At 43.4% G+C, this 12,540-nt stretch overlaps 1 protein-coding gene across 2 annotated transcripts; it reads left to right on the forward strand.

Annotated features, from left to right (window-relative positions):
- The first annotated feature begins 794 nt into the window (after positions 1-794).
- Positions 795-11,401, forward strand: hm13 (histocompatibility (minor) 13). Of its 2 annotated transcripts, XM_058642455.1 has the most exons (12): positions 795-1,185; positions 3,028-3,063; positions 5,147-5,245; positions 5,348-5,430; positions 5,526-5,614; positions 6,047-6,132; positions 8,395-8,520; positions 8,614-8,671; positions 9,519-9,639; positions 9,719-9,821; positions 9,916-10,001; positions 10,835-11,401. In XM_058642455.1, exons 1-12 carry the CDS (start codon positions 958-960, stop codon positions 10,905-10,907), a joined length of 1,188 nt encoding a protein of 395 aa, XP_058498438.1. In that variant the 5' UTR covers positions 795-957; the 3' UTR covers positions 10,908-11,401. The 2 variants fall into 2 exon arrangements, with proteins under 2 accessions (XP_058498438.1, XP_058498439.1); XM_058642456.1 differs by lacking the exon at positions 3,028-3,063 and having other exon boundaries at positions 797-1,185.
- The last annotated feature ends 1,139 nt before the right edge of the window (positions 11,402-12,540 follow it).

Raw genomic sequence — 12,540 nt, forward strand, 5'->3', positions numbered from 1 at the left:
CAGCATTTATTACTTATCTGTTTGTCTGTGCGACAGAGGCTTGTTAGAATTTAGACCCTGAAGGTCAGGCTCATTCATCCACACCGGCAGAAAGAGGTTTGTTAAGTGAATGGGGTGAAGTCTGCCATCTCTGATTGCCTTGTTATCATAGAATAACAAGGCAATCATTGTTATCCTTGTTATCATAGAATAACAAGGCAATCATATCATTTAGAATAATTTTATTAATCCCCTCAGGGAAAGTATTCCTCTGCCTTTGAATTCCCCATCCTAGAATTGGGGGTTGGGTACCCCCAATACTTTACCCCTGAATGCTTTACTTTTTTTGGCCGGGTGGGGATTTGAACCAGCGACCCTCCGGTTACAAGTCAAGTTCCCTTTCCAATTGGCCACAGGCTGCCTTTAGCAGAATCCCTCAACAGGAAATGGCCCCCTGAACTCGTTAACAAGTGGAGCTGGGAATCTAACCTACAACCTTCAAGTTGAATGATAACTCACTGTACCACTCAATTCTAATTCCTCACTTTTAAAATAGTTTTACTTCTAAAAACGTACCCTATGTCATAAACAAGACTGTTTCTTAAGTAATATTATAAAAAGTGACTTTAACTTCTACCAAAGTCATTTTTTGGTAACATAAGTACTTAATTAAGTATTCCTTTTCATTTAATACAAAACTGTGTGTTCCTAAATAAAAAAGTTGTGAAGATTCTACGGACTCGTCGGTGATGTGTTTGGTTCCTGGAAACAGCAGCGGAGTGACACCTCCTGTCTCATGTCTGCCTCTGTGCTCGCTGCTTTAGGAAACGTGGCCTTACCGCCTGAGCGGTAGCAGCAGCAGCGGCGTCAGCGTCAGTCACAGGACCGTTACCGGTGTGGATGAATGAGAATCACGCCACTCTCTCCACACACACACACGCGCGTCTGTCAGCTACACCAGCCCGTTTCTGAAGAACCATGTCTGAGGCAGAACCAGCCCCGGCCTCGGCCTCGGAGGCCGCCGCCGCCGCGATCTTGGACGCCCTGAACACCACAGACTCGAACGGCACCGAGGTGCTCAACGCCACGGCTAAATTCGTGGCCACACCAGAGGGCACGGCTCTGGCGTACGGCAGCCTGGTGTTCATGGCGCTGCTGCCCATCTTCTTTGGAGCCTTGCGCTCCGTCGACTGCTCCAAATCTAAGGTGAGCTTCCGTGGAAGCGGCGCGGCGCAGAACGGCGGTTTACCGGTTTCACCGCAGCCCGGCTGCCGTGTGCTTCCGCCGCCAAGCGTTAGCAAAAAGCTAGTTTAGCGGTTTTAAAATAGTCTGAAATAAGATTTCCGACAGTCAATGAGCTTCAAAGACGAACTATATTATTAACTAAGTGCACCGATGTCAGTTTAATGTTTAAAAACATAAAAACGTTTGAAAACCAACAGATGTTACGAATGTTTTCATTCTTTTCAAAGAAGCTAATTCGCTTTTAAAAACCTGTTGCTACGTATGTTTTCTGGTGTTTTTACAAATTAGAGGCGTTTACTTGACTAACGTGGCGATGGAGCAAATATACGATATTATTGTGATAATCAAACGTGGGGAATTTCCCGCATCGAGAAGAAAACCGTGGCGTGACGTGGAAAATAGACTAGTTAACCAACATACAGACCTAGTGGTTTATTTGGGAATGACAAATAACGTTATTTTAATATAGTTTGATCATGTGAGAAATGTGTATAACAGGAGTTTTATTCAGTGTTCGTCAAGTTTTAATAACTTTGCAGTGACGATTATTTGATTTTTCATTCATCAGTTTGAGTGTTTTTTCCTCGTATAATTTAAACCAGTTTGTGTGATTTTTCAGCTTCTTAAATGCGAATAGTTGCTTGTTTCTTTGCTCCATAAAACAAATAAATCATTCAAACTGAATTACTTGTCAGACATTTCCAGAGTTTGACAAGCGCTGATGTAAACCTGTTAAATCTTTATTTACACACACTTTCTGAAAGGCCTGGGAAGCGACTGAATGTAACTACAGGCTCGCTTAGGTGTAAGAATATACATTTAAAGAACAATAATATTGCAAACCGTGCTCATTGTGGTTGTGATAACCGTGACGTGTTCTTGTGTCGACATGTGGGTTCACTTGTGTTGACAGATGTTTGTTTACAATCGTGTGTCTGTGTTGTTTACCTGCTGATGGACGTTAACCTGACCGAGCTCACTACGTCACAGGGTCACGCCTCAAGTGACCATAATATAAATAATAATACAGAGGTAGAGGTGCGAAGAGAAGATGGAGGAATTTAAATGAAGGAGAGACAGAGACAGAGAGAGAGAGAGAGAGACACGTGTACAAGATTCAGTTATTTGCACTCTTTTTACAAGTGTGTGTGTGTGTGTGTGTGTGTGTGTGTGTTGCAGACATGCGCAGTTGCCTTTTAGGTGACGGTTTAAAAACAAAAAACCTCCCACATCCTCTGCAGCAGCAGCTGCTGTGTTTTAAAAGACACTGTAGAATTCTGTTCTCAGAAACTCCATTAAACGCTGTTTAACTTTTTGTATAAATAAATATAAAATCATAAAAATATTTGTATATTTGTGTGTGTTTATTTATTTTTGTGTGTGTATATATATATATATATATATATATATATAGATAGATAGATAGATAGATAGATAGATAGATAGATACAATGTCAAATGAGGTCATCACAGTTGCAGTAGAAAGATTTGGTTTTATAAATGTTGTTTATAAACTTTTTTGTATCGTTTTTATAATCCATTGATTCATCAAATACTCTGGTTCCGTGTCAGGTGGTAACTGTGATTTCCTAGGTTTGACTCCAGCTCCTGAACGCCTCTGCATATCTTACTTCCTCTCTCTCCTCTGTCGACCATCTTTGCTGTACAACATGGTCGCCATAGAAACCTGAGATCTAAGCCGTGTGTCCTTTCTGAGTTCTGATCGTCTCTCCTGTCTGTCTGCTCATCTGTCTGTCTGCCGGCATGTCTGTCCTCTCCGTCCGTCCGTTTGTGTGTCTGTAGGAGCTGGGAGAGAATGATAGCGGTTCTGGTTTCTGCGTGAGTATGAGAGTGACACACACACGCTGTTACTGCACTGATGCTAACAAAACATCTGTAGCTCACGCTCGATGAAAACATGGCTGCCAACACTTACTGATTTTAGAACGTTAACGACGGAGGGGACAGCTAATCGTAGCAATGGACAGAAACTTTATATACGAGTGAAAAGTTGGCTTAAATGTAGCGAACGTTTAAGTAAAAGTCTGTCAAAAATGACAAAACATCTCTTAAAGTTTGCCAGTTGACAAGCAAATTTTTAATCTGACCGCTCGCTAAAAGTTAGCAAAGAGCTCGCTAAACGTTAGCTAAAGATTGTCAAACTTTAGTGATTTAAAAGTTTACCAGTTAACTGTTAAAATTTAGCCAAGCGCTAACTAAAAGTTAAAAAATACATTCAATGTTTGATATTCAGCTAAAACTTGGTAAATGGTAGTCAGAAGCTAAGCCAAAATAGCTAAGAGTTAGCAAATTTTTGGCTAGCTTTGACGTTCAAAGTTAGGTCAAGGCTAGCCAAAAATTAGCAAACGGCAAAAGGTTGTGAAAAGTCTGCTAAAACTCTTCTCAAATCAACTTAACGTGAACTTAAACGTTAAATAGAAGTCACTCTAATTTCTGTAAACAAAGACGTCGCTCGGGTCAAAGTTCACACTTAGGAAACTTGGGGGTTAAATTTGTGGTAGATGTCCGTCAGAGAATTGGCGACACCCCCCGTCAGGTCTTTGCTGCTGTGTGTTGATCGTCGTCGTCTGCATGTGTTTGGTGTCTGATTCTTATCTTTTTCATTTTGTTGCTGTGTTTTTACGTCTGAATTAATCCACGGCTTGTCGTCAGGGAATCTTCCTTCTCCTTCTGTCCTCCTCTCCTCTTACTGTCCCTCCTCGTCTCTGACCTAGTTTCAGTCTCAGGAGACTCGATGGAGGAGAATATAGATGGAGGCGTCTCTGTGGCTCCGCCCACAGGGCTCCCCTGTCACTCCTCCGTCGCCTCTGTCGTTGACAGCAGTGTTTTTTCAGATTTGTGTCAACGTTGTTGTCCACATGTAAATGATGGTGAAGTCTGAGCGAATGTGAACACAGCACTGCTGTCATCTTCAGTCTGTCGTCATGGAGACAACGTTGATCTCGTCGTTTGTTGTCTTGATGTTGTTGAGTTTGACGCTACAATATCGTCCTGAAGCCCATTAGTCACATTGATTCATGTATGTTGATGTTTGGTGTTTCTTCATCATTGCTTTTGCTGCTGGGGTTCCCTGTGTTTTTTAATCTTAATTTGAAGAGTTTAAAACTTAATTTCTATCTTTTGTTTTTGTGACGATCATCTTTACGACAGATGCTCACCTCATAAGATCTGTGTCACTTTAAGTCTAGGACATCTTTAAGAGCGTGTCCACGTCTTTATCTCACTGTGAGACAGACGTTTGTACACCACTCACTCTCCCACACCAAACCTCATAGAGAAAATCAGTGATTTTCACTCGTGGATACACAGGAGCTGCTGATCTGCTGCTGCCTCGCGTGGTCACTTTGTGTCACTGAGGTAAACCCAAATGTAGGATTTTAAAAGCCGAAGTGACAAAATAAGACATTTGAACTTAGTGATGGAGGCAGCAGTGGATCAACAACTCGTGTGTGTGTGTGTGTGTGCGCGATGTTAAAATCACTGATTTTCTCTATGAGGTTTGGTGTGGGAGAGTGAGTGGTTTACAAACTTCAGTTTCCTGTCATAAAAGTTTCACAGTGATATAAAGACGTGAACACGCTCTGAAGACATGGACGTAGATTCCAGGAGCTGAGTGTTGTTTCTGCTGGCAGACATGTTTTCACTCCAAGTAAGCGGCAACAACCACACTTTAAAAAACAACCCAATAAATGCTTTTCTTTTTTATAATTATATCAATATGACATTTTAAATTTGTAGAAACATTCACTTACATGAAGGTCAAGCTGCTGGGCGTTTGGCTGATACAGCTTATAATTGAACTCATTCAACTAATAATCGTGTGTATTTTGTTTGTTTGTATTATTTAATTTAATTGTCTTAATCCACGTCGTCACTGAGAGTCTCTGTGTTTTTCTCCCAGAATGCAGCAGACATGCCTGAAACCATCACCAGCAGAGACGCGGCGAGGTTTCCCATCATCGCCAGCTGCACACTGTTCGGACTCTACCTTTTCTTTAAGGTAACGCAGGGTTTCCTCAGCAGTTCTGCAGGGGGGGACAAAGGGGAGTGGCTCCATGCATCCTCAGGACCTGATGTGAGGACATGTGCGTCTCTCTTGCAGGTGTTTTCTCAAGAGTACATCAACCTGCTGCTGTCCGTCTACTTCTTCGTCCTGGGCGTCCTCGCTCTGTCTCACACGATGAGGTGAGGAGGACACTGGACGTTTGTCGCGTTGACACTTTAAACGTTTGATGCTGACACTCTGTCTGTCCCTGTCTGTCTCCCTGTCTGTGTCTCAGTCCTCTGATCTCCAGAATCTTTCCAGATTCTTTCCCAAACAAACAGTTCCAGCTTCTCTTCACTCAAGGCTCTGGAGAGTCCAAAGAAGGTGAGACACGCGTCTCCTCACGGTCGACACAACACTCACGCCTCGTCCTCGTCCTCAGACTGTCAATCAGAGTTTCACTCGTGTTTACTGATGTTGCGTCACACACTTTTCCCTCCGTGAACCTCACTGATCGGCTGCGATCGCCTCTGTGTCATCAATACTAACAAAAATGATCATGTGACGGGCAGAGAGTCGACCACAAGGTCATTGAACCCCCGTGTGACAACTTTCCAGGACTTTACAAGAGGACGACGACACAAATAAATGCGATGAATGTACGAAAAATCAGCCTCGGGAATTCTTAGAAAGACACGTTCAAAGGAGATTAAAGCAAACTCCTCTACCAGAGAGAAATTTGGTAAATGATAAAGTTGTATTTTTTAAAAATGTTTTAAAAAACATAAAAACATGTCTGTGTCTGTTTGTCGGCAGAAATCGTGAACTACGAGTTTGACAGCAAGAACCTGATCTGTTTAGTGGTCAGCAGTGTGGTGGGAGTCTGGTACCTGTTCAAGAAGGTAAACACTCACACGTCACATTTACTGTATGATGTCACAGCTCTGTGTCGCTGTGATGATGTCACTGAACCTGGGACGACCACAAACCTGGGCCCTCAATACTCAAGTATGCAAGGATGTACTTGAGAAGTACGACTGTACAGTACAGAGTACACAAGTATGATTCTTTAATTGGAACAGCAGCTACTTCTTTGTTTGAATGGTGGGTAGCGTCAAGTGCTTAAGCCTCATTACCGCCACCTACAGTGTTGATAAATGAACATATGAAATACTTTTAATAAATGCATATATTTTGTTATCACATTCTCACATTTAAAATATTTAACTTCATTTATTAATTCATTTTTATTAAAATATACAGTACCATGTGGAAATAGATTTGTGTCTGTGTTTGACGTCACGTCTGTTTGATGTCACGTCTGTTTGACGTCACGTCTGTGTTTGATGACACGTATGTGTTTGATGATGTCACGTCTGTGTTTGATGATGTCACGTCTGTGTTTGATGACGTTACGTCTAGTGGTGCAACGGATCATCATTGATCCGTGATCCGTTCGGATCAATACCTTCGGTTCGGCACACACGTGATCCGTGGATTGATTTATGAATGTTCAGTCCACACACAGCGTGGTCCCTCCGTGGAGGAACGGAGGAGCTTGAACGCCCCGCGTCATTTAAATCCCCTGTATGGGAGCATTTTGGCTTCCCTGTCAAATATAATGTTGATAAGTTAGTGGATAAAACCGTGACGGTGTGTCGGCACTGTGGCACAAGAAAGCCACATGACAGTGGAAACACATCAAGCATGGCCACGCATTTGAAGCGACATCAACCCGGTGTTTCACTGACAGGAGTGAAAACGAAGGCTGCTCAACAACCGCTTATCACCGCGGCATTTAAGCAGCCCCTTGTTGCACAATCAGACCGGGCTAAAGCCATCACAAACGCTATCGGTGTGTTTATAGGTGCAGACATGAGGCCATATTGGCTTGTGCAAAACGAGGGCTTTAAACACATGCTGAAAGTACTTGTGCCACCTTACGACAGTGCGCCGTCGCGCACCCACTTCAGCGAAAAGATTGTGACAGACTTTTTTTGCTGATACGAAGAATTCTCTGATCCGTGGAACGATCCGATCCGTGAATTTCTTGATCTGTTGCACCCCTAGTCACGTCTGTGTTAGATGACACGTCTGTTTGATGTCACGTCTGTTTGATGTCACGACTGTGTTTGATGACGTCACGTCTGTGTTTGATGACGTCACGTCTGTGTTTGATGACACGTCTGTGTTTGATGTCACATCTGTGTTTGATGTCACGTCTGTGTTTGATGATGTCACGTCTGTGTTTGATGATGTCACGTCTGTGTTTGATGACGTCACGTCTGTGTTTGATGACACGTCTGTTTGATGTCACGTCTGTGTTAGATGACACGTCTGTTTGATGTCACGTCTGTGTTAGATGACACGTCTGTTAGATGACACGTCTGTTTGATGTCACGTCTGTGTTAGATGACACGTCTGTGTTTGATGACACGTCTGTTTGACGTCACGTCTGTGTTTGATGACACGTCTGTGTTTGATGACACGTCTGTTTGATGTCACGTCTGTGTTAGATGAGACGTCTGTTTGATGTCACGTCTGTGTTTGATGACGTTACGTCTGTGTTTGATGACGTCACGTCTGTGTTTGATGACGTCACGTCTGTGTTTGATGATGTCCCGTCTGTGTATGATGACACGTCTGTGTTTGATGATGTCACGTCTGTGTTTGATGACACGTCTGTGTTTGATGACACGTCTGTGTTTGATGTCACGTCTGTGTTAGATGAGACGTCTGTTTGATGTCACGTCTGTGTTTGATGACACGTCTGTGTTTGATGACACGTCTGTTTGATGTCACGTCTGTTTGATGTCACGTCTGTTTGATGTCACGTCTGTGTTTGATGACACGTATGTGTTAGATGACACGTCTGTTTGATGTCACGTCTGTGTTTGATGATGTCACGTCTGTGTTTGATGACGTCACATCTGTGTTTGATGATGTCCCGTCTGTGTATGATGACACGTCTGTGTTTGATGATGTCACGTCTGTGTTTGATGACGTCACGTCTGTTTGATGATGTTGCTTCTGTGTTTGATGTCGCGTCTGTGTTTGATGTCGTGTCTGTTTGATGACGTCACGTCTGTGTTTGATGACATCACGTCTGTGTTTGATGACGTCACGTCTGTTTGATGACATCACGTCTGTGTTTGATGTCACAGCACTGGATAGCCAATAACCTGTTTGGTTTGGCGTTCGCTCTGAACGGCGTTGAGCTGCTCCACCTGAACAACGTCAGTACCGGCTGCATCCTGCTGGGGGGACTGTTTGTCTACGACGTATTCTGGGTAAGATGATAAATAGTAATAATAACTGATCAATACAAACATACTTCATTCATTCATTCATTCAGAAAACTTTAATGTCTCCCCCCCCCCCAGGTGTTCGGGACCAATGTCATGGTAACGGTTGCTAAGTCCTTTGAGGCTCCGATCAAATGTAAGTGGAGATGCACTTAATTTTTACGTTAAACATTTACCTCCTGTCTTTATTATGACGTGTTTTTATGTCCACTGCAGTCAGATTTAATACAGAGTTGATTCAAGAGGGTGGTTAGCTTAGCATTAGCCCTGTGAGAGCAGTTAGATTTAGGGATGTCCCGATCCGATATTGATATCGGTCCAATATCAGTCAAAAAACGTGTATTGTATTATATCTGACTGCCTCTAAAATCTACGATATAAGCGCTCTGATACAACAGTCCATTCCGCTCCAGATCTTCTATCCAGCAGCACCCGTTGTGATCACGTGGGCTCTGCGTGTTGGATGTATGTAGATCACATGATCACAACAACAGTGTGTGTGCTACTGATATTTCAGAGGTTAAACATTTGTCTTAAACCTCTGAAATCAGAGGCTACGAAGCCACACTGCGAGCGCGAGCTAGCCGTTAGCACCACGCTAGCTCATCCTGAGGCGAGTTGCTAACACAACATTATTTCATAAACCAGCGCCACCTGTTGACTTTCAACGGCCTCCGTTTGTAAATTATAATAAAGAGCTCCAGGACAGCTGCCAGCTTAGCATAAGCCCCCGGAGAGTAGTTTGTTTAGCCCCAGACAAGTAGGTAGATGAGCATGAGGAGGAGAGAAGTATTCTTCGCATTAGCGCAGGATATGTAAATTGCATAGCATTAGCTACAAGACAGTGGTATGCTTAGCATCAGGTCCAGGGGAGTAGTTGGCATAGTATGGGCCACATGAGAGTATTTAGCTTAGCATTAGCCGCAATGATAAAACATAAATGATCATCGTGTGTGTGTGTGTGTGTGTGTGTGTGTGTGTAGTGGTGTTTCCTCAGGATCTTTTAGAAAAAGGTCTTCAGGCCAATAACTTTGCGATGTTGGGTCTCGGTGACATCGTCATCCCTGGAATCTTCATCGCTCTGCTGCTACGCTTTGACGTCAGGTAATAAGCCCCGCCCCTTGTCTCTTCTGTGACGTCTATGTTTACATGGTTATTAAATAAAGTTTTTGTTCACCTGCAGCCTGAAGAAGAACAGCAGGACATATTTCTACTCCAGTTTCCTCGCCTACATCTTTGGACTCGGCCTCACCATCTTCGTCATGCACACCTTCAAACATGCACAGGTACGTCCACGCTCGGGGGGTGGGGGGGCGTGGCCTCACTCTGTGTTTCTGAATATTTTAACTCGTCTTACTGTGTTTGACCTTTGACCTGCAGCCCGCTCTGCTCTACCTGGTCCCTGCCTGCATCGGCTTCCCTGTCGTCGTTGCGCTGATCAAAGGAGAGCTCACTGAGATGTTCAGGTCAGTAACCATGGAAACAAATTCAAATTCGTACATTTTTGTCATATGAACATTTTCATTCAGACTTATTTAAGTGACACAAAGTGACCACACGAGGCAGCAGTAGACCAGCAGCTCCTGTAAATCACTGATTTTCTCTGTGGGGTTTGGTTTGGGAGAGAACGTTAATTTGTGTAGAAGATAACTGATCATGTCCATTTGTCCATCGTCTCCTCGCCCTGCGACATCATTGATTGACAGTCCCCTTTAGCTCCTCCCACACCTCCATCTCTCCTCCATTTTCTCACATCTCTGTTGTAGATTTTAACTTAAGATAAAAACGTAACCTTTTCTCTTTCTCTCTTTTCTTATGTTTTCCCTTCTTTCTTTTCCGTCTGATCCTATTTTCTTCTTTTTTTATTTAAAATTTTCGTCAACTGCATATCCTGTCCTTCCTTCCTTTCCTTGTTTCCTCCCTCCTCTCCCCTCGTCATGGTTAGCTATGAGTCGTCACAGGAAGTCCTCCCCGCGTCTCCCAGACTCACTTCCTTCCCAACAGTCAGCGGTTCACCTGCCAGCTTGGCGAGCTCAATGGATGCCGTCTCTATGACAACAGGCTCCTCCCCCCGCCGCCGCCGATTACAGCCAACTGCCATGTAGAAACCCCGCCCCCCCCCCCCTGTTTACTCTCCCTAGTCTTCTAGTCTCACCTGGGCAGGTAAAGAGCCTGTTTCACCAGCTGATGACATCATCATGATTGTGTCATCAGAACATATGACATCATCCGTTTCGATTTAGGTTATTCTACATAATGACATCACTCTGACTCCTCCCCCCTCCTCTTCTCGCTGCAGGTATGAGGAGACGCCCCCTGAGGAGGAGGAGGCCAAAGACGAGGGGTCAGAATCGCAGAAGAAGGACCAATAGCATTCATCGCTGCCCGCCCTCTGCTCCGCCCATCTCCACCATCATCCAGCCTGCTGCCACCACCAGATTTCACTGAAGCCCCGCCTTCCTCCCTGTCTTGCCGCTCCAGCTGTCTGTCTGTCGTCGAGGGAAACGAAGCTTGTGTTGCTCGTGTATTTTTTGTCTTTGAAGCAGCGGGAGCAGCCGCTGGTCTCCGTGGTAACGGCTGTCGTTAACCATCTGGCTGAACGCCCCTCGCCTCACGCTCGTGTCACCACGTCGTTTCTGCAAGTTTGAGGTGAAACAAACTGTTTACCATCATCATCTTCATCGTCGTCATCATTTGTGTTGCGTCACTTTTCTCGTGTTTAAGGCCAGAATTTTAAGATGAAAAATCCAGTATAATTTTAATTCTGTGCATTTTCCTTTTTCCTTTTGTTCATTTTTTATTTTAAATGTGTAAAAACAGTGTTTTTCACATGTGTGAATCCTGAGAAATAAACCGCACACTCTGACGTTTTCTCAATATTATCGGAATATTAAAAAAAGGTACAAAACTGAAAGAATATGGTTTTTATCAGTTACTGCATTCTGTAAAAGAATTTCTCTCTACTCAGATCATTTGTGGTGCATCTTTTCCCACATGGTGGCAGCAGCAAATATCTGAAATTTACCAAGTTTCTTGAATGCATCAGAGTTGGCAATCGATTACAAACACGGAGGTGTGATTTTGGGACAGAAACGTCCGTCTGAGTGGATAAACTGTGTTCCACTCCTCACCAGCAGGTGGCGATAACACCGGAGACTTCACAAACTCACTCTGGCCTTGTTTCTTTTTTTCTTGTATTTGCCAAGATTATTTTTCCCAGAAATGCGACTCATTTTTACTTAATTAAAAATAAACCTTATTGTGCTAAAGCTCCGCCCCCTTAGGTTTCCAAACTTTCAGAAATCATAAAATGTTTGTTTTCAGCGGCAGATGGATTCGTTTGATGAAATTGAACGAAAAAAAACCCAAATTATTTATCGTAGTTTTTGAGATTCATAGCTTTTAGCGTAGTTCGCAACTTTTCTGTTTCCTCGATGTCATCGCCACCGATTTGTCTGAAGCACAAAGAAAAACTTCACGAGCAGCTAAAAGTTTCGTAAATGAAATAAACGCCATCGACGCTCAGTGCTGCACTGTAAAGAAAATAATATTCTTTAATTGATTTAAAATGCTGCCACTTTCAGACTTAATTTTCCTTAAAACAAGGAATTTAAGCTGAAAGTTTAACGAGCAAAGAAATTCTTTAAGAAATGTTTACTTAACGTAACTTTAAACCTTAGAATGTCTTATATTTGCCATTAGTTTACTTTTTTTTGCAGAAACAAGGCTTTTTTCTTTTGCAGTGTTAAAGCTCCGCCCACTTAATTTCCTGAACTTTCAGAATGTTGACCTGTGAGCACAGTAGAGTAGGAGGAGGAGCCTTGCCTCTTGCTGCTCTGAGGGTGGCGGGGCCTTGTGACATCATCAGCTGGAGGAGGCGGGACTTCAGAGGAGTCTGTTTTTCATCGTGTCTGTGCGCGACATTAAAACTTGATTTACCGTTGATCTGAAACGTGATTATCTGTCGTCCGACATTCCCTCGATCTTATGTTTTTCAAGACTTTT

The sequence above is a fragment of the Solea solea genome, chromosome 11 (assembly GCF_958295425.1).
Source record: "Solea solea chromosome 11, fSolSol10.1, whole genome shotgun sequence".
Classification (NCBI taxonomy): Eukaryota; Metazoa; Chordata; class Actinopteri; order Pleuronectiformes; family Soleidae; genus Solea; species Solea solea.

Coding starts and splice junctions, on each gene's coding strand:
- hm13 (XM_058642455.1), top strand. CDS start 958: ATGTCTGAGGCAGAACCAGCCCCGGCCTCGGCCTCGGAGGCCGCCGCC. Junction 8,672..9,518: donor CTTTGAGGCTCCGATCAAAT/GTAAGTGGAGAT, acceptor GTGTGTGTGTAG/TGGTGTTTCCTCAGGATCTT. Junction 9,822..9,915: donor ACACCTTCAAACATGCACAG/GTACGTCCACGC, acceptor TTTGACCTGCAG/CCCGCTCTGCTCTACCTGGT.